The sequence below is a fragment of the Castor canadensis genome, chromosome 7, assembly GCF_047511655.1.
Source record: "Castor canadensis chromosome 7, mCasCan1.hap1v2, whole genome shotgun sequence".
In the NCBI taxonomy this organism is placed as follows: Eukaryota; Metazoa; Chordata; class Mammalia; order Rodentia; family Castoridae; genus Castor; species Castor canadensis.
In genome coordinates, this window is record NC_133392.1 from 133,552,450 (window position 1) to 133,578,993 (window position 26,544).

The 26,544-nt window shown below is 39.7% G+C and overlaps 1 protein-coding gene across 18 annotated transcripts in view; it reads right to left on the reverse strand.

The window, feature by feature from the left end:
* Macf1 (microtubule actin crosslinking factor 1) overlaps positions 1–26,544 on the reverse strand; it is a 358,063-nt gene that overhangs the window by 232,048 nt on the left and 99,471 nt on the right. Inside the window, exon 1 of one of the 18 annotated variants that reach the window (XM_074080503.1) lies at positions 16,320–16,884. The exons of 15 other annotated variants lie outside the window; for them this stretch is intronic. In XM_074080503.1, coding sequence (XP_073936604.1) covers positions 16,320–16,428 — 109 coding nt within the window. In that variant the 5' untranslated portion in view covers positions 16,429–16,884. Of the gene's footprint in view, positions 1–6,845; positions 7,300–16,319; positions 16,885–26,544 lie in introns of those variants that run through there. 2 more of the 18 variants (XM_074080513.1, XM_074080505.1) reach the window with 2 other exon arrangements.

Here is a 26,544-nt window from a genome sequence, read left to right on the forward strand (position 1 = left end):
GCTGGACCTGGCATATTAAATTTCAGGAGTTTGGACCATGGGTCCAAAACTCCACTTTCAGTCTCAACTGCAACCTATACACTGATAATTCCCAAATCTGTATCTTTGGTTCAGTCCCACCACTCTCATATATCTCACTGTCTCAGCATCATTGTCAATGCTGCCAGTAATATTTCTGGCAAGAATGATCTTGTTACTGTGTACCTTAAAATCCTCCAGCGAAGAGCTGGTGGAGTAGTTCAAGCGGTAGAGTGCCTGCCTAGCAAACCCCAGTACTGCACTCCCAGCCAAAAAAAAATCCTCCAGTGAGTTTTTATTCTGCTAGTAATATTAGAAGTTAGTACCCACATAGTAGTTAGTTATAAGCTAAGGATTATATATATATATATAAAATCATATAATCTTCAATACCCCTATAAGGTAGCTATTAATTTAACAGAAAGATAAAACCCAGAGAGGATAAGCAACTTGCCCAATATCACAAGATAAATAATGGTGTCCCATTTGAACCCAACTCTACATACTGCCAAAGTCAAACTTTTTAGATTGAGATCTACAAGTCATTATATGATTCTTGCCTGTCACTCATTCCTCTCCACACTTCCATGAAAACTCTAACTTCCAGCCTTGTTTTAAAACAGTTTTTCCCCTTTTGTGCCTTTGCACATACTGCTCTCTCTGTGTGGAATGCAGCTTCCTCTTTCTCTGACTAATTCTCCAGCATTCAATTCCACTCTTACCTCCTCTAGGAGCTCTAGGAGCTTCTCCCATCCTCCACATACACTAGTTTAGGTGATATTATAGGCTATCGCTAAGAGCCGAACTAGGGCAGAGGCAACAGGAATGTAAAGAGGACAAACAGACAATGGAGATTGGATGGCCCACAACTATTGACTAGTAGATCTGGTGGGGAAGGAAAGGGAGAATTCAAGATAAATTTATTGTTCCTAGCCAGAGCAAGTAGGAGGAGAGTGGTACCTCCAAATAATAAAAACAGGAAGCACAGATTTGGTGAGGGTTTCTCGGATAAAGTAGAAGATGAATAAAGAGGTGTTAGCAGGATCTTCTTTAAGAGAGTTGGAATCTCAGATCTAAAATTAAGAAAAGCCATCAGAACTGAAGATACAGATGTGACAGCTGAAGCTATGGCAAGAAGAACACACAGGAGATTTCAGCAAATCTTCCTAAATCAATACTTGTCCTTATCACTCTATAGCGACTCCCAAAGGACCAGAGATCGAGCCCAGCTGTTTTTTGTTTTTTTGTAGTACTGGGGTCTTAACTCAGGGCCTTCACCTTGAGCCACTCCACCAGCCCTTCTGTGTGAAGGATTTTTCTGAGATAGGGTCTCGCGAACTATTTGCCTGGGCTGGCTTCGAACCGGGATCCTCCTGATCTCTGCCTCTTGAGTAGTTAGGATTACAGGCGTGAACCACCAGTGCCTGCCTAATGTTTGTAATTTTTCCTGGGATTATATATCCATTTTGACCACCCACCAAAACAAACAGCAGAGAACAAGTGCCTGGAAAGCTATTCATCTTACTTCAGGAATAACTCAAAGAAGCTAAACCACCTTAAAAATGAACTCCCAAATTTACCTGGGAGTAAAGAGTATTCTTACCCTAAGAATAAAAGTACAAATTATATAGGGTTGGGGATGTAGCTCAGTGATTGAGTGTCTGCCTAGCATGCACGAGGCTCTGGGTTAGATTTCCAGGACTGCAAAAAAAAGAAAACACGAGTACAAATTATGCTTTCTCTTGGAGCTGGGAAGAGGCCAGTTGATTAATTCAGAAATTAGACTTCTGGAAATCTCTCAGGAGTCTACTCAACATCCAAACTCTTGAGGCCTTCTTGTTCAGCTCGGCAATTGAGGCTCTTACCCTTGAGAAAGGGAAAGCAAAGCTAAAGAGTAAGGGGAGAAAACAAAATAGGAGATGCTCTGGAATAGAACTTTAAAAATCACGCTCTCTTTTTTTCTGGGGTGGGGGGAGACTGGGGATTTGAATTCAGGGCTTCACACTTGCAAAGCAGGTGCCCTACTGCTTGAGCCACGCCTCCAGTCCATTTTGCTTGCAAAGATTTGCCCCGACTGGCCTTGAACCTCAGTCCTCTGGATCTCGGCGGCCTCCCAAGTAGATAGGATTACAGGCATGAGCCACCGCTGCCTGGCAAAACTCACTCTTAAACTCCAATGCCTCTCTGTCTCTCTGCCCAAGACCATAAGTTTAGCATAATCTGTTAATCAAACCTAGATTCAAATTCTGACTTCACCATCTCTAGCTGCGTCTTTGAATCAATTAATCCCTTTAATTCTCAGTTTTCTCAGCTATAAAATGAGGATAATAAAATTATTTCTTTTAAGTATTAACTGAGGATTAAGTAAGAAAATGTGTGGAATATTTGGTACACAGTAATTATGCATTAACTACTGTAAAAACATTATCATCATGACTACACAAGAGGATTAACAGCCCAGCAGAGCATCGAGTCTTCTTCAGTGGCCAATACTCGAGGAAAGACAAGGTCAAATGTTTGATATTTAACAGCTCTAAGGCACCCAGCTCCAGCTCCAGCTCTGATTTTTATTCATTATAGTTTAGATCCATAGAGGAATCAAAGACAAGACCTGGCCTCTGACCTGAAGGAATTTACAATCTCTATATTCTTTCAACTTTATCTCTAGACTCCAAGTATCCTGATCTCATTGTTTCCAAACATACCTTTCTTATTCCAGACTTCCTTCACTGTTTTCCCCAGGTATCCTCCTTCTTTTGGGTTATCTAAGGTAGAGCATCCTTTCAAGATCCAAATGAAGAACTACCTCTCCCTTTAGATATTTCTGGCCATGCCAGTCACATCTGGATGCCTGTGGCACTTAAAAATTTATTCAACTTACTTGGCACTAAGTATACACACTTATTATTAGAGATCACTATATGTAGACCCCCTTTCTCTATCTGAACTGAGCTCTCTGGAATCAAAATCCATCTTTTAAATTTCCTTAAAATATTCAACACTTAGGACAATAGTAGATAATCAGGGATACTCATTTTTTTTTCTTTTTTCTTTTTAAGGATACTCATTCTTAACAAACACGTACTGATAGCTCAGTACATGCCAATATTATGTCTACAAGAACACATTAAGATGATATTTTTGAAGTCTGACTAAGAAGTGTTCTCAAATGATGATGAAAAGACTGCTTTTAGAGGCTCACACCTATATTCCTAGCTACTTGGGAGGCTGAGATGGGGAGGATCACAGTTTGAGATCAGCCCCAGGCAAACAGTTCTCAAAATTCCATTTCCAAAAAGAACCAGAACACAAATGGACTGAGATGTGACTCAAGCAGTAGAGGGCCTACTTTGTTAGTGCTTGCTTTGCAAGTGTGAAACCCTGAGTTCAAACCCCAGTACCACCACCACCACCAACCCCCTCTGCCAAAAAAAAAATTTTAGTAGGGAGCATGGATTCCCATTCAGATCTCCCTTCTATACTTAGAGCTTTCCTAAGTTCTTCTTGCCACACGTGGATCCAAAGGACTCTGTGCTACTTAATGTTCCCCATGTTAGCTCAAAGGATATGGGCAACAATGGAGATCTAGCGATTACAACGTAGTTACTGATAACACTGAACGACACCAGTGTTGAAAATGAATCCTATCCTCAGAAGGCCACAAATCTACCTTGGGAAATAAAACCGACCATAATATGGGCTGCATTTACCATGTGTCAAGCATTGTGGAAGGCCAGTATCTCTTATTGTTTGATTTAATCCTCACAATGCTATCTAAGTATGCATTATTTATTCTCATTTTATTTTTCAGCAAATTGATGCTCAGAAAGGCTTACTAGTAATTTTCTTAAAGTCCCAAAGTAGTAGAATTGAGATTCAAATCCAAGTCTGTCAGACTCTAAATCACAAAATTATTACAAAGCAACACCATATAGTCCTATATAATCAATGGGAAACAAGAGGTGCAAACTGTCACTCCAGCAGGAATTCATGAAGAGCATCCATCATCAAGAAAGTCTCCATGAGGATTGCTCAGGATTTTAAGGAAGCAACAACTCTAGAATCTTTGGCGCAAAATTAAAATTTTACCTATTTCTTAAGAAAACCTAATCTAAATTAATGATAATTCTTTGGAATCTTAAAAAAAAACCCTTCACAAAAAAGGGCTGGTAGAGTGGCTCAAGGTGAAGGCCCTGAGTTCAACCCACTACTGGGGAAAAAAAAAAAAACCAGAAAAGGAGCCAATGCCCATGGCTCACGCCTGTAATCCTAGCTACTCAGGAGGCAGAGATCAGGAGCATCAAGGTGGAAGCCAGCCCCGGCAAACAGCTCATGAGACCCTATCTAAAAAACCCTCACAAAAAAGGACTAGTATAAAGTGGCTCAAGATGTAGCCCTGAGTCTAAACTCCGGTATTGCAAAACCAAAACAAATCAGAAAAGGGAGAAAAGAGCCAGCCGGGCACTGGTGACTCACGTCTGCAATCCTAGCTACTCAGGAGGCAGAGATCAGGAGGATAGTGGTTCAAAGCCAGCCGGGTAAATAGTTAGCAAGACCCTATCTCAAAAAAAATCCTTTACAAAAAAGAGCTGGTAGAGTGACTCAAGGTGTAGGCCCTGAGTTCGAACCCTAGAATTTTCCAGAATATTCACTGGAGTATCACATTTAGAGAAACTAAATAGTTCATAGACACAAAAAGACACAGAGTTTTAAGGATCTTTAAAAATCATCTTGAAGACAAAGAAATTATCAGGAGGGGAAAGAAAAAGAAAAAAGAAAGAGACAGAAGGCATGACTGAACCAGTAGAGCATCTGCCTACCAAGCCAGCACCATCAAACAAACAAAAATTAGAATGATGACTACTATTAAATTTTTTATAATACACACATTTCACATATGACTACACCATCAGCTATTATTTATGAACTTATTATGTGAGAGGCACTGGGCTAAGTGCTTTAAGTATCATACATTCCTCATAGTGACTCCATCATTTAAAGCATATTTCAATCCCCCTTTAACAAAATGGCAAATTGAGGTACAGAAAGGTTAAGTGATTTTCACAGTCTGTATAGGAATTAAGTAGCAGAGCTGTAGGTCCCTGTAGATAGTTCTTACCAAGGCCCATTTTCTTTTATCATTATTATTATTATTAATTACTATTCATTTTTTTTGGTGGTACTGGGTTTTGAAAATAGGGCCCCCAGGCCCTATTTTCTTAATTATCAGGCTACAGTGTCTCTAGGGGATTAAACAGGGTAAGTGTTGGGGGTGGCAGGGGTTGTAAGGTTTTTGCCCTGTAACTCTCAGTGAAAATTCTGGACTTCCTTACACGTCTCTGTGGATTAAAAACAGGGACCCTTGGGTTCTACCTTATCTCCAAGCAATTTCAGATAGAGATAATCCTTTCAGGTCCTAGAGAAGAAATCTCATTGACATCAGGAAGATGAAAAGCTAGACAGCATGGCAATAACTGACTAAAACTGCCCCTCCCTGCACCCCAAACATTGGCATACTTATTTCTCAAAAAACACTTCTATGTTTGACAGCACCGATGTAGCAATCAGGAGACAATGGAAACCCAGCTTAGCTCCTCTCCTTCTCCAGATTTCTTTTGAAGTCCCCTCTGGATCAAATCACCAGAAATTTCAATTTTAGGGGAAATCTGCCTAATCTGGGTCACAATTTTGCTCTTTACAAAGTATAAAATTGAAAAAATTGGGTTGCCAATCCAGTGGCTCCCAAACTTAGATCTCACAGATGAATAACATTCCAAAATAAATTAGAAAGTCTAACACGAAGCTTTCTACTCTTTATTTTGCTAAGCATATATAAAAACTACATCTAATAGTAATGTTTTCATATAATAAAGGCTATTTTAACATTTGAAGTAGGAAGGAGGTTTGCGAGGACACCCGCCCCCCCCTTCTCCAAAATAACCAGAGCAAAATGAACTGGAGGTGTGGCTTAAGTGGTAGACCACCTGCACGCCCTGATTTCAAATCCCAGTCCCACCAAAAAAAAAAAGAAAAAGAAAAAAAGAAGAAAAAGTGGGAAGGCCAATTTCAGAATAAAGGACAGTTCTTTGAGTTTAGCTTCATGAAAATACTTCATTTCTCTTATCTTTTTCATTTCACTGAGAATTAATTAACTGATACCTCAAGCCAGCACCAGTCTGTACACTCTACAGTTTAGAAACCGGGAAATCTATGGCCAAAAAGATAGGTCTCTTGCTCAAGGTCACAGAACATTATTTAAAGGAACCCTTCCCACTTGTCAGGAGAGAGCTAAGTCACAGCTAACAGGACTCTCCCCCACTAGCCTCTAACTCTTCTATAGGTCCCTGTCCCAGGACCATCTTCAAGTCTTTTTCTTTCTGCCACAACTGGCAGAGAAAATGTAAGACTAATTAGCAATGGGCCCCAGAGAGGAAGCCTAGGCCATGACTCCTCCCTTCCATGCCTACTTCCACCCCCACCCCCAGCCTGTTCAGAGGTGCATTCTGTAACCAACTAACTTCTGCTAAAAATACATCCTGGACTATGCAACATAACCTAAAAGTGGCTTCCTGAAACAGAAGCATGAGCATGAATTCAGCTTCTATAAAAAAAAAAAAAAGTCCCACGCCCAAAGCTTGCAGTGACTACAAGCCTAAGAAGTTCCCCAGGAAGTAGGGAACCTCAGTCCATTCCACCCCACATTTTAACAAGCCCAAAGGTTGTAAAGCCTGCAGGGCTTCAAAGGTTGTGCACTCCTATGAATCAAAGAGAACAAGAGCTATTTAGGATCTTCAGGCCCAGACAAGGAAAATCCTTCACATACTAACCCATGCAGCACATGCGGCAAACCAGGTGGGCGTTGAACTCGTGCTCATCTTGGTAACTGGGCCACATGGTGCCCAAGTCTGCTGGTTCCACCTAAAAGGAGGGGGTCTCAAAGAGTCTCCAGCTAGTGGCCTGGCACCCTATGCAACTTCTCAAAGAGGGCCAGCGGTGAAGCGAACAGAGACAGACAGCCGAAGGGCTGAGCTATGAACAGGGAGAGAGAAGAACAGAGAAGTGGCTCCACCCACAACTTCCTACTGACCTCTTTCTTCCCTTGAGGTCAGAGAGGAAGCTCCTCCCTAAAGGTACATCCAAAAACTGAGTCCAGGTCTTCAGGCAGAGAGATGGTATTCAAACGTGGCACCAACTCAGTGTTTCCAGATCAACAGAGCAAGCAGAGATGGAAGCTTCATATACAAATCTCTAGTCAAAGTACTGAGTGAGCCTGGACAGACAGAAGCTGGTCTTTGAGTTATTCTCCATTTGCAGAACAGAAGCCTGTAACCTGGTGAATCAGACAGTGGCAGGAGACCTAGTAAGCTAAATGGCTTACTACCAAGTCAGGAACAGTGCATCTGTTTCCCAACAGCCTGCTCCTCAGGCCTGCTTCTTCTCAGGCAGAAGTGTATCTAAAGTATTAGCCAACAGAGAAGGTCTCAAGAAGGCAGAGACTATAAGGGAGCAAGTACCCATGCTGTTCACTGCCAAGAGATTCCTAGATTCCAAAAGGAGATTCATTTCCCCAAGCTTATACTTGCCCAAAAGTAAGAGACAACCTCTTCCCAGTGATTCCACCACCTACTTTACAAGCAGCCCAGACCCGGCCAGTCTCACACATAGATTTCATCAACTTCAGAAATACTGTCTGCTTGTTGCTCCACTCTTTTCTCTCATCCAGCCAGGAATAGCATCCCAAAGCTCCCTTCCTCTTCCCAGACCCCCCTACTTTGTCTTTACAGTCAGTGCACTTAACTCAGCTGTGTCAGAAATCCCTTTATCCATCAGTGGAAGGCTGCTTGCTTGTTTGTCCAACTTGTCTTGGCTAATTGTACCAGACACTGGAATGTTGAAGAAACACAATGAATGGCTTTTTCATTCAGATAGTCCAGCCCAACCAGGGCTGGACCCAACCATGGGACAGAAGAGCAGAGCCGCTGTGGATGTCAGGACAAGTACTCCAATCCTGCCCCTTACCACTGAAATAGGGCCCACTGCTGATAAGTGCCTAATCACTAGCCCTCTGCTCTAGCTCCCTAAATAGAACAACTTCTAGGCTAATACTGCTTTCAATCCTGTTCCTGAAGGCAGGCAGGGAGGGGCAGCACCCAGGAAAGCAAGGTTCTAGAGAGTAGTCCAAAAGACTACAAGTAAAAAAAGGTAAACAGTAGCATGCCTACCCAGCTGCTCAGTTTAAACAAACCCTATGATTTCCTCAGTCACCTGACAACTTCTTTCACTCCCCACATACAAACTGCTTATAATCCTGTTACTGTTCACTAAGAAAGTGCCTCATGGCTGACTTCATCCTCCTTGACTAAGCTCTTGTTCACCCTGATAACCTGTGATAGTAGTACTCAGTGTGTACTCCGTAGCATTGGAGAGGAAGGCTCCTCTAGAAGTTACCTTGTCTCAAGAAAAAAAAGAATGCATAAGAAATAGGAAAGAAGTTCAAAAAAAAGGAAAGAGAGAAGAAAAAGAAATAAACACTTCCTGATTCATATTTAGTAACATTTTTCTTTACCAGATTGAAATTCTCTGAGTTGAAGGACTATATTTTTGTCATCATCCATCAATCTCTAACACAGTGAGAAGGTCTTGATAAACTCAGCTAATCTACTGTAATTGAAAGTTTACAGGTAATGTGCTAAGAACTTCAAATGTAACTTCACTTGATCCCAACAACAGTTCTGTAAGAAAGGTATTAACATTTCAAGCTGGAAATGTGGCTCAAGTGGTAAAGTGTCTACCAAGCAAGTGCAAGGCCCTGAGCTCAAACAAAAGAAAGGTATTATCACTTCTATTTTAGAGACAAAATATACTATGACATAGAAGGTTAAATAACTTGACCAAGACTATATATTTACCTGTTCAGCTCCAAAGGTGTGCCTTTTGTTATACCCTGTTGTCTCTGAGAGGGACCTAAACCAAAATAACTAACTTGGGAAGAAGCAGCTATAGCTATATGGAAGTAGACTATTCTTGGGAAAGTTAAGAAATAAAAACTTCTAGCCGGGCACCAGTGGCTCACGCCTACAATCCTAGCTACTCAGGAGGCAGAAATCAGGATAGAGGTTCAAAGCCAGCATGGGCAAATAGTTCATGAGACCCTATCTCAAAAAAAACCCTTCACAAAAAAAGGACTGGTGGAGTGGCTCAAGGTGAAGGCCCTGAGTTCAAGCCCTAGTACTGTAAAAAAAAAAAGAAAGAAAGAAGAAGAAGAAGAAATAAAAACTTCTAACTATGGCTAACTGGAGATTTAGGGCACATACCAGATGAACATATGGGGCAACTTCTAGAAATGCTAAATCATTTTGTGGTTTCCAAAAATCACTAAATTTACTGGTGAACCAAAACTCCCCTAGCAGCCAAGCAGAACCTACTTCTCCTGAAGGCAATGCAGACTGAGATAAGCCTTTTTCCCAACAGGTCCTAGGTAGGCTTCAAAAGGAAAGCTACTGCTAACAGAAAAGGACATGGCTTTGATCAAGACAGTTGGCTCTAAGTAATCCATAAGAGATGGACTGCCATTTTCATCATTCAAATTAAAAAGATAGGAAAAGGTGGATGTGGCTGCTACCAGTGATCTTAAAAAGGTAGAATGGAAAGAAAAGTTCAAGACAATATTTCCATGTGGCTAGAAGTTATCTGACAATTTACAACTACTGGCTTTTTTTTACAATAGTACAGATAATTGGTTTTTGTTTTGTTGTTGTTTGGCTATACCAGGGTTTGAGCTCAGAGTCTCATGTTTGCTAGGCAGGCACTCTACCACCTGTGCCATTCCACCAGTCCTTTTTTATGCTGGGTATTTTTAAGATAGTGTCTTGCTTTTTTGCCTGGGCTGGCCTTGAACCATGATCTTCTGGATCTCTGCCTCCTGAGTAGCTGGAATTACAGGTATGGGCCATTGGAGTCCAGCTATCGTACAGATAATTGAAGGCATACATTTAATTTCTTTTCTAAACTGTGCAAGTCACCCACTGTTAAGAATATAAAACCAGTTGCAGATGTCTTTCTTCTATTATGAGACAGTGGTTCATAAATATCACTGACTTTTTATATATTCTCTTACTGACTTCTGTTACCTTTCTTGACTCCCAACTATAAAGCTATACTTTGTCCCAGTAGTTCACAGGAAGGTACTATGTCTTCAATGATATTTTTTGTGAAAAATTATAATTATAGGAAAAATGATATAGTCCTTATCATGTGAAGAATATGTTACAAGAACACAAAACAACCATGCAAAGCCAGATGTGGTAACACACACTATAATCCCAGCACTCAGAAGGCTGAGGCAGAAGGATTATGAGTTTGAGCTAGCCTGGGTTACATAGTGAGACTATTTCCCAAAACAAAACAAATAAAAAACCATGCAGCCTCGTGAACCCCATTTTACAGATAAGAAAACAGAGGCTCAGCTAGATTAATGTCATTCAGCCAGTGGGAGAAAAGCTAAGACAACAATACATTCTGACTCCAGATGCTCAAACTCCTCTCAAGACAATTCTATAAATACCTCCAGATATAGGCCATATGACTGCAGTGCCAAAATCATAGAAAATTAGAGATATTTGTACTTCTTATTCCCATATAGACTAGAAATCTGAAGCCCAGAGGAATTAAGCCACCTGTTCAACATCATATAGTAGTAAACAGAAAAGACAGGACTTAGAGACCAGCTCTTCTGATTCTAAGTTTGGTGGTCTTCCTACCATACTTAACAAATCTAAGGGGGTAAATAACAAAAGAAAGAAAAAAAGATGAAGACTCCATCTTGATTAAAACATCTAACGCAAGCCGTGCAATATTGGCTCACACCGACAATTTTACTTAGGAGGCAGAGATCAGGAAGATCTTGGTTCAAAGCCAGCTGTGGCCAAAGGTGGGGAACAAAAAGAGAGACCCTATCTCAAAAATACTACAAGAGTGGCTGAAGTGGTAGAGCACCTGCCTAGCAAACATGAGGCCCCGAGTTCAAACACCAGTACCACACACACACACACACACACACAATATATATATATATATATATATATATATATATATATATATATATAGTTATTTGAGCAAAGATATATGATCACTGGTTCAAATATTTATTGAGCTACACATTTAACACATCCATAGATAACACAAATGGAAGACATACAGCTAATGGAGAAATTAAAATTCACATAAATCTCAAAAAAGCTAGAAGGCTGCACCAAATCTCACAGGACCAAACTAAGTTAAGACTCATGCATGAGGTTCAAGAAAACCAAAAGCAAAGCAGTGACCAGAGGGGCGGCAACAATTCACAACAAGATCTGCCCATTTTATAATTGATCTTAAGTTTAATATGACCCAACAGAGTGACATAATTGCTTTCAGAGAGAGAAAGGGAGAGAGGGAAAATGAGGGAGGGAGGGAGAGAAACAGAAAGAGAAGAGAAGAGAGAGAGAGAGAGAAAGAGAGAGAGAAAGAGAGAGAGGTTGAGAGAGAGAGAGGATATAGGTTTAGATCTGTGGTCCATATCCAAAGATTATAGCTGGTCCTCCTACTAGAAATGGAGACCTTAAGATATCAGATTTTCTAAGCCATTCATTTTATAGAGGAAGAAAATAAGACAGTAGAGAAGAGAGAAATTTGTCATTTCACAAGCATAAAAAAATCCAATATTCTTTGAGTAACCATAAAGCACTTTTTCTATATTTACTATCACAATGAGAGAAACATTAATAAACTCAAACACAACTTTCTACATTGTTCAAGTAACCTACACCCAGCATTCACATTAGGCCACACATCAAATTAAGCCAAGCCCACTAAGTACACACAAGAACAGGGCATGGTTCCTGCTACAACTCAGAGCTAATACTACCTTAATTCTTTCACTTGTTTATTCAAATAATATTTAATGACATTTATTTTGTTTCAGACATTTGACATGCTGCAATGAGTAAGAGTTCCTGTCCTCTAAGGTCTTATCATCTAATAGAGTATACTTAGTGGAAAGAAAGACAAGCTAAGCAAGATGGCAATACAGGTTTGAAAAAGTAGTACTACAAGAGTGCTACTGTAGCTGGGAAGAGGAACACTCTTATTCCAGTCAAGGAGGAATTTCCAAGGACTACAGCTGTTTACCTTGAGGACAAGTACCAAGCAGCTCAGTTGAAAAGAGGATGTGGGCATTTCAGGCAGAAATCTGCAAGTGTTTAAATGACTGGGATACTGAGTACTTGTAAGGCCAAGACAGGAAATGAAGCTTGTGAACCAGACTGGAAGCAGATCATAAAAACCCTTTTTATATCATACTGAAGAATTTGAGCTTTCTTCAAAAAGCAGAGAGGAAGCCTAGCTGATTTTAAGTAGGAGAGTGACACAAATAGTTCTATATTCCAGAAAGATCACTCTGGCTATGGTTAGAACACAGTAGGGTAGGGGTGACATGCAGACATAGGAGGTTATTTCAACAGTCCTAGAGGGAAGGAAAAAAAAAAAAAAAAAAAAAGACTATGGGCTGGGGCATGGCTGAGGTGGTAGAGTGCCAGCCTAGCAAGGCCCTGAGTTCAAACCCCAGTACCACCAAAAAAAAAAAAAAAACCTCAAATGAAGATAGTAAGAAGTTCTAAGAATGAGATAAGATATGTGAATGCAAGTATAGCCAGGGAATTTAAAATTCTAAATACTAATTGAGTGTTGATCCGTCTTATGCCAGGTGGTGGTGGCTCACGTGTGTAATCTTAGCTATTCGCGAGGCAGAGATCAGGAAGATCAAAGTTTGAAACCAGCAAATAGTTCGTGAGACCCTATTTCAAAAATAGCCAACACAAAACAGGGCTGGAGGAATGGCTCAAGTGGTAGAGAGCCTGCCTAGCAAGCATGATGCCCTGAGTTCGATCCCCAGGACCACAAAAAAAAAAAAAAAAGCCCTGTCTTACAGGTATTATATGACTTCAATACAAACTCTCAGTGTCCTCCTACATCTTGTTTACATCTGCTAAACAGATTGTGACTTGGGAATGTGGCTGTAAAAGCCATGTATCAGCACTTGCACCACAAAACCATGCATTCCCTACACACACACACACACACACAGCCACCACATTTTCAAAGTTAAAAACAATAAATTTAACTATATCAAGAGAGTTCTAGAACAACTAGAAAATTACACATAGTAATGGAAAGGAAGATGCCTCACTTAGAGAAGATAGCTATTTTCAAATCTAAGTTAGCCTAACAATAAGAAGAGGGAGCAGACTTGATCTTTGCTAGGCACAATTTGGACCAGAAAGTGTAAATTAGAGAGGAACAACTTTCAGCTTAAAAAGAACTCCTCTGTTAGCCAGGTGCTGGTGGCTCACGCCTGTGATCCTAGTTACTTGGGAGATTCAGATCAGGAGGATTGTGGCTGGTTCAAGCCCAGTTTTAGCAAATAGTTTGTGAGACTCCCATCTCCAAAAAATAACTAGAGCAAAAATGGACTAGCAAAACTGTGGCTATAGCAGTAGAGCACCAGCTTTGCAAATGTGAAGCTCTGAGTTCAAACTCCAATCCCACCAAAAAAAGGAAAGCACTCCTCTGTTGCGAACACAAACATAGGTTTGTATGTTCTACCATCATACCTTCAAGCAAAGGAAGAATGACTTCTAAAATGGTAGGACTAAGTAGGAAACTTGGACCCATTAATGTGTAAGGTCCTTTCCAACTCTAAGGGCAAAATAGAATATGCTATCAACCTCAGAGTGTATGAAGTAGAAAATCCACATAAACATAGTGAGGATCACTTAGAACCCAGGATATCAGAACTATAGTTCGGAAAGGAACTCTGGACTCTTCAGTCCAGCAATATTCAACTCTGACATAACCACTGGTCAGATTGTATACCGAACTCAACATATGGAAGACAGAAATCAAAATAATATGACCAATCAGATAATTTTGCTTCAATGGATTGTTTTTGTTTTTTAAAGACAGTGTCTCACTATGTAGCCCAGGCTGGTCTCAAACTTGCAGTCCCCTGCCTCAGCCTCTCTAGTGCCAGGATTATAGGCATACACCAATAACCAGTTAATTTTGATTGTAGTTGGAAGATAAATTTAAGTCATATCAATATCAGCACCTGTTTTGTTTCTGTTGTGTTTTATTATAGGGAATCAATTTTTTAAAAACTGGTTCATACAACTAAATAGAAACAAAAAGTAACAGTTAACACAGTTTTCTGATAATGTCAGGGTATTGTTCAAATAAATTGATACAAAAGCCTTAATGAGTTGAAGAAATACTTGTTTCAAAGCTGAATGTCCTTCATATCTAAAACTATGTCTATTCTTTGTACTATGCAAATATGAATAAAAAGTGAGACAAGAACAAAAACCTTCAGTATACACTAAACCAGTATTACATTATCATATGACAATGTATCACACACTATTATGAACTGAATACCTGAACCCACACAACTGAGCATTGTCTGGAATTTATCAGGCATAGGACCTATTTTCTGTATGTTCCAATTAGATCAGAAGAGATAATTTTCATGTTTTTAATCATGTGTACATTTATGAGCATGCAAATACATACAAAGATGGTGGAGAAATTTCATTTTGGTCATGTCCAGTTGGCAGGTAGTACTTAAGAGTATACATGATTATTTTTTTAAAATTTACTAGATGAAACATATTAAAATTGAAATTATAATAAAATGGGTCAGAGTCTCTTAAGTACTTCCATGGAATATTTGGTGCCTATAGTTTCCAACTTAAAAGACACTGCTCTAATTTCACAGACAAGTTGAACATGTTATATTTCCAATGTATCTACTAAAGTCAAAGTTATTTCACATAATAAAAAGTTTTTACAAGGCATTTCTCTTTATTTCAATGCATTTCACTGTTATTTGTGAAATTAATATTCTTAAAACAATGGCCCTTAAATTCCATAGAAAATCCTATACTGAAGATAAACTTTTAAGCTATTAACCACTTAGTGGTGTAGAAATGTCATGATCAAAATGCACTGGAAAAGGAAGGCAGCAGCCTCCATTTAAATGATATTTATTTTCTCATTACATCCAACAAATAATAGGGCCAAATAACTCAAGCTTGCTTATCTCTTTCTTTTTAAGATATATTCAGGGAAGCCACTTTGGGGTACCTTTTAAAACACATAACCATAAAAGCAAACATATTTCTAAGTGTCTGTTTCTGGTCATAGAGACATATGCCAGGACCTGAATATTTAGCCAAAAGCTTTTCTGGGACTTACTGGAAAGGACACTGGGAAATAGTTGGATCTAATTCTAATTCTGTCAAGCATTCATGAACTTTTAATAGAATAAAAATAGTTAAGTCATCAAGTCTCCATCTTAACTTCTAAAGCACACTAACAAGTGTCTGAATACCTTGGTATGAAGATAGTGAGTTGATAATAGTGACAGTACTAAAGGCGCTGAAACCTGAGGGTATACTCCAGAATAGTTAGACCTTATTAATCCTCAACAAAAGCAACTCAGAATCAATTAAACTTGGAGTTGATCCTACACTGGGCAGTTAGAAGTCAATAGAGTATAATGTAATGAATAAAAATACAGGAATATATATATGTATTTTTTTAAGTTATCATAGCCCAATTCCATGGAGGAAGAGAACAGTTAATTTCCCAGCATTGAACAGGATGACCTGGATACACAGAGTTAAACTATAGAAAGGAATAGTATCAATCACATCAAAGAGAATACAGGGACCCCTGAGTTCCAGGATGCATCCCAGGAAGGACACCAAGCAACCCTTTCCTCTTACTGACCCTTCCTTCTCTGCTTTTTTTTTCTACCCCAAAACACACCAAATCCAGAAACTTCTCCAATCCTACAAGTCTTCCCACACATATGCCTGAAGGATGGTTATCGACAGAGTTCCTGTATGTTACATTAAAGACAAGGATCCAAAAAAATCTATTTTGAGATTAAGAAAGTAAAGAAGGAAAGGACTTGATTCTCTAAGGAGGAACACAGGCAGCACGGGGTCACTTCAGTTTTGAGCCCAGACATCACATCATCTAACCAGCACCCTGCAGCCAGACAGCTTCATAGAATAGGAATGAGTCCAGGTCTCCATTTCTTCAGTATATTCACAACATTCTTAAGTGTGACAACACCCCTGCTGAAGGGTGTACTGGCCCTTTAAGGAAAGCAACTAGGAAGGCCTCCCATTGTCATCTACCCCAGCCTCAGAGCCCCACAGAAGGGTAAAGACCACCCAGAACTAGTCAGTTACCTGCTCTCCCTTTGGCACATTTCTTCCAGTACAGAATACCAGCAATTCCAAGAATGTGAGTCAAAATAAAGATAGTCGGTGGCAAATAGGATGAATCTAACAGAGGCATTTCCAGGCCCGTCCTTTTCTTCTCCCTTGAGTTAGCCACAAGTGCAGCTGTGGGTGGCCTCTGGATGCCTTTCTCCTGAGGTTACTGCTGTCCTGTACTATCATATCAGCTCAGAGGCAGAGGCCTGGAGATCTTGTTAGAAACTTCCTGCTGGCTTCTCCTCCATCTCACCTCTGTTTTCAGCAGGCAGTGGTAGACTGGTACTAAAACCGTACAGTGTATCTCAGACAAAGCCCAGGAAACAACTGGCTGGTGGGGGAGGGGAAAGGGAAGAAGGAACATGAAGAGTGAAAAGGAGCGCCTAAGCCAGTGTCAAGCTGACTCAAACCACTATCTTTAGCATCCTCCGTTCAGCTTAAACAAACAAACCTCAGACCCTTCTACAAGAAGGGAGACTGTCAGAGGACGTCACAATCTTAACATTCCATTCCGAGCCTGACTGCAACTCCAGACTTCAGGATGCAGCCAGAAGAAAAAAGTTACAGAAGCACAGGAAAACTTGCGGGAAGAAGCAGAGTGTGCAGGACATAAAAGCACCACAAGAACGCTGATACAGCAGGAAAGCAATCCTTCCCTAGCAGAGAGGATGCACACAAGACCGCCCCCAAGAAACAGATTAGGCAGCCAGGAAAGCAAACTGCTCTACAAGCACAATTGAAGGGTACTTTTTCCAGGGTTGAAAAAGTTGCCTGATTTCCACTAGCTACCCAAGAGGGCATTAGGAGTTCAATGACAGCAGAAAATAACTCCTTCCACAAAACCAGGGCCTGCTTACAAATGAAAACTTAATGTGGATGATGTACCAGCAACTGAAAACTTTACCACTGTACACCTATTAGAATAGCACAAATTTAAACAACTGGTAACAATGCTAAGTTGTAGCAAGGATGTAAAACAAAAGAACTCTCAAACACTGCTAGCGGGGTGGGTGGGGGATATAAATTGGCACAGCACTCTCAAAAACTGTTTGGCAAATTCTATAAAGCTACACATACACATACCAGCAATCTCACTGAAAACAATCTCACCAAATGAAAACATGTATTTACCCAAGGCCTGTATATGAACATCTGTAGCAGCATTAGTCAAAAGAAACCAAAACTAGAAACAATCCAAATGTCCAACAACTGGGAACCACTGCTCTACAATAAAAATAAACTACTTCTAGCATACCAAAGACCCCCAACTTTCTGTCCCCAGCACCAACAGGGAAAAAACCAGAAACTATTGATACACATAACAACACAGATGAATCTCAAAAGCATTAAACTACATACAAGAAGCCAGACACAAAAGGTCTCATACTGTATGATTTTGTTTATGCGACATTCTAGAAAAGGGAGACTATAAAGATAAACATCAGAAAGTGCTGGGGATGAGGGAAGAGAATTAACTACAAAGGGAAATAAGAGAAATATTGGGCCCAGGAGCTGGTGGCTCATGCCTATAATCCTAGCTACTTGGGAGGCTGAGATTGGTAGGATTGTGGTTTGAGGCCAGCGGGGAAAATAGTTCACAAAACCCCCATTTCCAAAATAACCACAGTAAAAAGTCCTGAGTTCTAATCTCCATCTCACCAGGAGAGAGAGAAATATAGGGGGTGCTGAAAATTGTCTATATGTTGAATACTGGGTAGTGATTCCACAACCACATCATTTGTCCAAATTTGCTAACTTGTACCCCTAAAAGGGCAAATTCTGCTACATATAAATTATTCTTTAACAAACCTAACAAACATAAAACACATTTGAAGGCTAGGAAGAAATATACAAAGTTCTCACAGTACCATTCCCCTCTCCTTATCTACTTCTCACTGAAGAGTTCTTTTACCAAGTACAATGTGAACACACAATGAAACACTGAAGACCCAAGAGCCAGGAGTACATCATTGTCCTCTATGATACCCAGCACCCTCCACCGAAAGGAGTAAGAGTTATAACCTCATCCTCCTACCACACTAGCTCTTTACTTATTTCTAAGGTATCTATTACACTGATATGTATAGAAGGATGCTATTTTCTCATTAAAAAATGAGACACTGGTGGTGCACACCTGCAATCCCAGCACTGGAGAGGTTGAGACAGAAGGACTGCAATTCAAGGCCAGCCTTAGGCTACATATTGAGTTTGAAGCCAACCTGGGCTACAAAGTAAGACTCTGATTCAAAAAAGAAAAAAAAAAAACAAGTAAATTGCATTACATATCTGCTGTTACCTTTTTTTTCTAATAAAACAGAAGGGTTTTAGATTTGAATAATCTACTACAAAGAAAGATAACAAATGGTCCTTGATAGGGAAATTAGCATACTATGAATTTTTTGGGGGGTGGGGGAATGCTGGGGATCAAACCCAAGGCATTGTACATGCTAGGCATACCAGCTCAGGAACTTTTAAATCTGGCATCAAGATCACCTACAATTGTGTGATATTCTACATTTTTCTTATCAAATATTTACGTCTTACTAGTCTAGGTACTGGGTATATGACAGAAAACAAAACACAAGGCTTATTCTCAGAAGGCTTATATACTAGCAGGGGAGACAGAAAATAAATACAAACAATTAAATATATAATTTTGTCATACTAATGCTATGTCATACTAATACCAAAGATCTTAAATGAAGAGGAGAATGGAGACCAAGTTTACAATTTCATATATAAGATAGTCACAGAAGGTTTTATAAGGTGACAGTTTTAAGCAGAGTCCTAAAGAACAGAAGCAAACAAGTCTATGGTTATATAGAGAAAAGATGAGCCAAAAAACAGCAAATAGGAAGTCCCTGAGGCAGAAGTATGTTTGGTGTGTTCAGAGGACACCAAGGAAACTAGAATGGCTGGAGCTGAAAAGGAGCAGGGAAAAGTATCAAGAGATGAGGCTGAGATCACTTGTGGTTGGTTGTGCAGGTCTTTGTTAAGCCTATGGGCTTTTATTCTAAGTGAAAAGGTGAAATGGGGGAGAGAGGGTAGTGGGGGGGTATAGGGAGAGAGAGAATATGGGAGAGTGACATGATTTAGTTTAGATTTTGTTTTATTTTATTTTTAGCAGTACTGGGACTTAAACTCAAGGCTTCATGCTTGCTAGGCAGGCACTCTACCACTTGAGCTACTCTGCCAAGCCCTTTTTGTGATGGGTATTTTTCGAGATAGGATCACACAAAGTATATGCCTGGGACTGGCTTCGAACCGTGATCCTTCTGATCTCTGCTTCCTGAGTAGCTAGGATTACAGGTGTGAGTCATTGGCACCTGGCTAGTTTAGGCTTTAAAAGGATCTCTCTTATTGCTATATTAAGAAGAGGCTGCTGAGAGAAAAGAGTTTTAGGAGGGAAACCATCATCCAAGTGAAAATTGGTAGAAATGATAATAGCAGAGACCAGCGTGTAGCAGTACATATGGTAAGATTCTAGAATAATTATTATAAAGAATCTTCAGGATTTGCTGATAGATTGGATGTGGAGTAAAGAACGTTTGAATAAAGAATAGCTCCTAGGGCTGGGCACCAGTGGCTTACTCCTGTAATCCTAGCTACTCAGGAAGAGGAGATCAGGAGGCTCACGGTTTGAAACCAACCTAAGCAAATAGTTCACAAGACCCTATCTCAAAAAATACTCAACATAAAAACAAGGTTGGAGGAGTGGCTCAAACTCAAATGGTAGAGTGCCTGCCTAGCCAAGTGTGAAGATCTGAGTTCAAACCCCAGTACCGCAAAAAAAAAAAAAGAAAAGAAAAGCTCCAAGGTCTTGGCCTGAGAAACTGAAAAGACAGAACAGCTATTTCCTGGGATGGGGAAGAGTGCCTGAGAAGCAGAGGCTATAAGGATGGTTAGTAGTTGTGGTTGTCTGTTTGAGAGCAGGGAGAGAGTTCCATTAGAAACTCTAATAGAATACATTAGGTTTGAAATGCCTACTAGATATTCAAGCGAAACTGTGAATAGCCACTGAAAACATGAGTTTAGAGAGAGGCTGAAGCTGGAGTTTGAAAGCCAGGAGACTAGATGACATCATTTAAGAAGCAAACATGGAGAGAGAGGAGATCACCAAGTCCAAGGACTAAACCATGGAAACGCTCCAACATTAGATAGGGAAGATAGACAATGATAAAAGAGATCTTAAAAAGAAGAGCCAGGATTAGAAGAATCAAAAGGGCATGCTGTCCTAGGAGCCAGGTGAAGGAAGTGTTCTAAGAGTAATTAGCCACATCAAAGGTACTAATGTATCAAGAGAACTGATCTTTGGCCGTCTGTATTAGGGTCAGTTACTAATGACTTTAACAAGCTAATTTGGATAGCATGGTGGAGAAAAAGCCTGACCATAAAAATTCAAGAACAAATGGGAAGAATCAGCGACTACAGATAAAACAACACTTTCAAGGAATTCTGCTGCAAAAGGAGCAGTGAGAGGGATGTAGTGTTAAAAGAGAACTCCTCTTGGCACGAAATGTTTGCAGATGGGAATAAGTACTGGAGAGGAAAAATCGATGATGCAGCCCACTGGAAACGAAGCCAGGGCTCCCTCCCTTGTGAAACAGAGCAATTCATTCATTTTAAGAAATGGGGCCAGGTTTGATGGCACACACCTACGATCCCAGTTACTCAAGAGACTGAGGTAGAAGCACTGCAAGTTCAAGGTCAGCCTGGGCAACTTAGTGAAAGCCTTTCTCAAAATTAAAAGTAAACTGGATGCTGGTGGCTCATGCCTGTAATCCTAGCTACTTGGGAGGCTGAGATCTGACAGATCATGGTTGGAGGCCAGCCTAGGCAGAAAGTTCACAAGACGCCATCTCAACAAATAGCTGGACACAGTAGACTACACAGCTACACAGGAGACTGAGATCAAGGAGGGTCATGGTTACAGGCCAGCCTGGCCAGGTGTGGGGGGGCATGTGGGGCGTGTGTTGAGATCCAATTTCAACGGAAAAAAGCTGGGCACAGTAGTGCATTCCTGTTATCCCCACAACAGCAGGAAGCATAAAATAGGAGGGTCATGGTTCGGGCTGGTCTAGGCAAAAAAGTAAGATCCTATCTCTAAAATAACCAGAGTAAAAAGGGCTGGAGGTATGGCTCAAGTGCTAGAACACCTGCCTAGCAAGTGCAAATCCCAGCACTACCAATAAATAAGCAAATAAATAATAAAAAATAAAACAGGATTGTGAGTGTAGCTCACTCAGTTGTAGAGTGCTTGCCTAGCATGCCTGAGACTCTAGGTTCAATCCCCAGTACCGCAAAAAAAAGTGGGAAGGAAAAGGAGGTTCTCTTATGAAATAGACTGCACCATTCATTCATTTAATTAAAAAATACAGAGCCTTAAGCAAGACACCAAAGATGATTCCCACACTTCCCTTTCTGTTGAGAAGAGAAGTTCTTGGGCTATTTATGATGTCCACAGGTGGACTTGCCTAGAGGGGAAACTAACATTTATTAAGCAGCTACTATAAAACACCTTCAATATCTGTTACTTAATTTAATCCATATTAATATCCCAGAGGTGTATTTTGTTATGTACATTATTTAAATCAAGACCTTGAGACCAGTTGGGCACCAGTGACTTAATACTAGGTACTGAGAAGGTAAAGATCAGGAGGATCGCAGTTGGAAACCAGCCCCAGCAAATAGGTTTCGAGATCCTATCTAGAAAAAACCCGTCACACACAAAGAAAAGGCTAAAAACCCCAGTGCTGCCAAAAAAAAAAAAAAACCCTTGAGACTTAGAATAATCAAATTACTCTGCTAACATCACGAAATAAAAAAGCATCTCAACTTTTAGCTGCCTAATTTCAAACCACTATATTTTACCATACTGTTTCGCTTTGCGAAAAAGTTTTGGAAAAATAAGTACACTGACTTTAGGTTAAGCAACCTGAGACTGAGACATTTATATGTGCAGAAAATTTCCTCTTAACAAGTCAGCCTATAAGTAGCTCCCCTGGCTCTAAAAGAAAGAATCTCAACTTCAACACATTGCATGCCAATGCTGTGTTTATCACCATTTCACAACTGTCAATTCCTTCACTTTAATTAATTAAATTTAAATTGTCAATTCCTTTTTCATTTCCCAAAGTGAAATGCCTATTCTGGTACCAGAAGTCATCATAAAACTGTCATAATTAGAAAAATCATACACCTGGGCACAATGGTTAGCACACAGTATTTATTTAGAAAATCATGTACCATGTCTATTACTTTAAAAAATACCTAGGAAACTTGGCGGGAAAGGTCCAGGCTCAAATATCAAGATACATTCTGAATCTAACTTTATTATTAGAGAAGACAATGAGAGATCCCAAGTAATTTAGATTTTGTAAGATTTTTCTAAAGGTGGCATGTATTTATCACTTTTCTACAGGTGACAGGTTAAAAAGATTGCAATCTTTTCATATATATGGATGTATATATGTATGAAGGAAGAGAAAAGAAGAGGGGAACTGACTGTGAAAATATATGCTTCACTTAGAGAAGCTAAGACAGATCTGTGTATTGTCATTTACAGGGAGTGGTTAGAAACTGGCAGAATGGAATGACTAGTTTTCCTTTTAGAGATAATTTATTATACAAAGAACAGCCCACTTAAAGTCACACTTAGCACCTCCCAGGAAATTTCTTGCTAACAGCAAACAGGCAGGGCCCCAAACCATCTAAGAAGCCTTGTAGAAGCAAGACTCAGAATTTCATTAAGATTTTGGGTCTGCCTCTCTTGAAGATGACTTCACTCATAGAAATTTAGTATGGTTTCCCACGACTGTTACCCACAAGAAGTCTCAACACCTACACAACACCCCAAACTCTCTTTAATGTTTGCAACTGACATCAAAGCAAGCCCAGGAGAAGGTATGCTGTATGCTTTATTTAAACTGCCATGGAGTTTCACATAGTATCAAAATAACCGATATCCACAAACATCATAACTTTAGGAGACACAGACTAAAAATTTAAAACCTGTCATAATTAATAAACCAAAATCTAGAGAAGACGTTCTCTAGAGAGAAGAAGTTAAAAAAAGAGAGAAGAAGAGAGAAGACGTTAAAAAAAAACTATACAACAAATAGATCTGATACTACTAAGATTATAATTTTTGTAGAGGGAAAAGCAAATGACTGACGGGATTAGAAACTGGGTTTCTGGTAATGGTGTCAAAGCCAGGTTCTAAAACCCTTGTCATCTTTCTCCTGCCATGAGAACATAGTATCTAACTGCTAATAAGCACAGGATGCAGGTTTCAGTTATTTAGGAGATATCCATGAATCTGCTTCTCTAAGGGTTAGCAACGTGACACTGAGATGATGCTAAACTTGCAAAGACCAGAAATGTCTGCATAGACTATTCTACATACTCAAGTGTCACTGAATACAATAAAGTAAATTCTCCCCATTTCTTGCTCAGTAAACCTAGGTGCATTAGCGTTATAGTAGCATAATACCTGCAAGCCCAACAAGTCTGGGTTCAAATCCAGTCTACCATATATATATATATCACATTTAGTACCTTTAGGCAAGCTATTCAAGTTAATCAGTTTCCTCATCTGTAAAATTATGATAATGGCACCTGTCTCACAGAGTTATATGAAGGATTAAATGATTTAATGCATTTAAAGTGCTCAATGTATGCTCAGTAATTAATGGTTATTGTTGTCATTATTTGGAGGAACAGCAAATAAAGATCTCTGAATATTGCTCACAGTATACAAAACTGATGATTTCTCTTAAGTATTATCTAAATAACCTAACCTAATTAACTTAATCCCAGTCTTCCACTGTGAATTCTGCCTTCATTCACCATGAGATTAATTTCCCTGAAGCATGCATAATTACTGATACATCTTAAATGCACCATAAATGTTTATTTGCAATTTTAGTCTAAAACTTTCAGTTTCTCCTATGAGCATATTAAGTCCCAAACTCTATGGCTTCACAGTATCTCCCTCGATTACCATGCAATGTTTTTTTATTAATCTCTGCATATCAAAATCCCATTCCTTTGAACCATCTTCTTTTTTTTTTTGGGGGGGGGTGACACGGGTATTGGAAATCGAACCCAGGGCCTTGCACATGCTAGGCAAACACTTAACCACTAAGCAACATCTCCAGCCTCTTACGAACCATCTTAAAGCTAATACTTAACACAGAATTTTCCCTGGTCCCTCCTACTCCAGTTAGAAAAAATTTCTCCCTCCCTTGAGCTTTTATTACACTTCATCTGTTTCTCTCCCATGATGTTTAATACTTTATAATGCAGTTGAGTATATATTTTTAATTCCACGCTAGATTTCCTATATAAAATCTTAGGAAGTCTGATTTCTGAATTAATAAACTGGCTTTTCCAAAAGTCTAATTTCTAAATTAATAAACTGGCCTCTTCCCAGCTCCAAGAGAAAGCATAATTTGTACTTCTGTTTTCTTTTTTTTTTTTTTGCAGTCCTGGGAATCGAACCCAGAACCTTGTACGTGCTAGGGAGACACTCAACAACTGAGCTACATCCCCAACCCTATATAATTTGTACCTTTATTCTTAGTATAAGAATACTCTTTACTCCCAGGTAAATTTAGAAGTTCATTTTTAAGGTGGTTTAGCTTCTTTGAGTTATTCCTGCAGTAAGATGAATAGCTTATAAAAATCACTGACTATTTGTAAAATAAGTGAGTAGTAAACAGATCTAAAAAGGTCTAAAAAGTACTGCACGAGGGCTGGGGCTGTACCTCAGTGGTAGAGGGTTTACCTAGCATGTATGAGATCCTGGGTTTGATCCCCAGCACCACAAAAATAAACAAACATATAGGACAGGATGAGCAAGGAATATAAGGTAGGGGAGTATACTAAAAAGAGCAAAACTGTGTGTGATAAACCATGAATAGTCCCAAAGCATTAATGTTTGTTTATACATACATAAATACATACATACATACATATATATTTATATAGCAGTACTGGGGATTGAACTCAGGGCCTACACCTTGAGCCACTCCACCAGCCCTTCTTTGTGATGGTTTTTTTCGAGATAGGGTCTCGCAAACTGTTTGCCTGGGCTGGCTTCAAACCGGGATCCTCCTGATCTCTGCCTCCTGAGTAGCTAGGATTACAGGCGTGAACCACCAGTGCCTGCCTAATGTTTGTAATTTTTCCTGGGATTATATATCCATTTTGACCACCCACCAAAACAAACAGCAGAGAACAAGTGCCTGGAAAGCTATTCATCTTACTTCAGGAATAACTCAAAGAAGCTAAACCACCTTAAAAATGAACTCCCAAATTTACCTGGGAGTAAAGAGTATTCTTACCCTAAGAATAAAAGTACAAATTATATAGAGTTGGGGATGTAGCTCAGTGGTTGAGTGTCTGCCTAGCATGCACGAGGCTCTGGGTTAGATTTCCAGGACTGCAAAAAAAAGAAAACACGAGTACAAATTATGCTTTCTCTTGGAGCTGGGAAGAGGCCAGTTGATTAATTCAGAAATTAGACTTCTGGAAATCTCTCAGGAGTCTACTCAACATCCAAACTCTTGAGGCCTTCTTGTTCAGCTCGGCAATTGAGGCTCTTACCCTTGAGAAAGGGAAAGCAAAGCTAAAGAGTAAGGGGAGAAAACAAAATGGGAGATGCTCTGGAATAGAACTTTAAAAATCACGCTCTCTTTTTTTCTGGGGTGGGGGGAGACTGGGGATTTGAATTCAGGGCTTCACACTTGCAAAGCAGGTGCCCTACTGCTTGAGCCACGCCTCCAGTCCATTTTGCTTGCAAAGATTTGCCCCGACTGGCCTTGAACCTCAGTCCTCTGGATCTCGGTGGCCTCCCAAGTAGATAGGATTACAGGCATGAGCCACCGCTGCCTGGCAAAACTCACTCTTAAACTCCAATGCCTCTCTGTCTCTCTGCCCAAGACCATAAGTTTAGCATAATCTGTTAATCAAACCTAGATTCAAATTCTGACTTCACCATCTCTAGCTGCGTCTTTGAATCAATTAATCCCTTTAATTCTCAGTTTTCTCAGCTATAAAATGAGGATAATAAAATTATTTCTTTTAAGTATTAACTGAGGATTAAGTAAGAAAATGTGTGGAATAGTAATTATGCATTAACTACTGTAAAAACATTATTATCATGACTACACAAGAGGATTAATAGCCCAGCAGA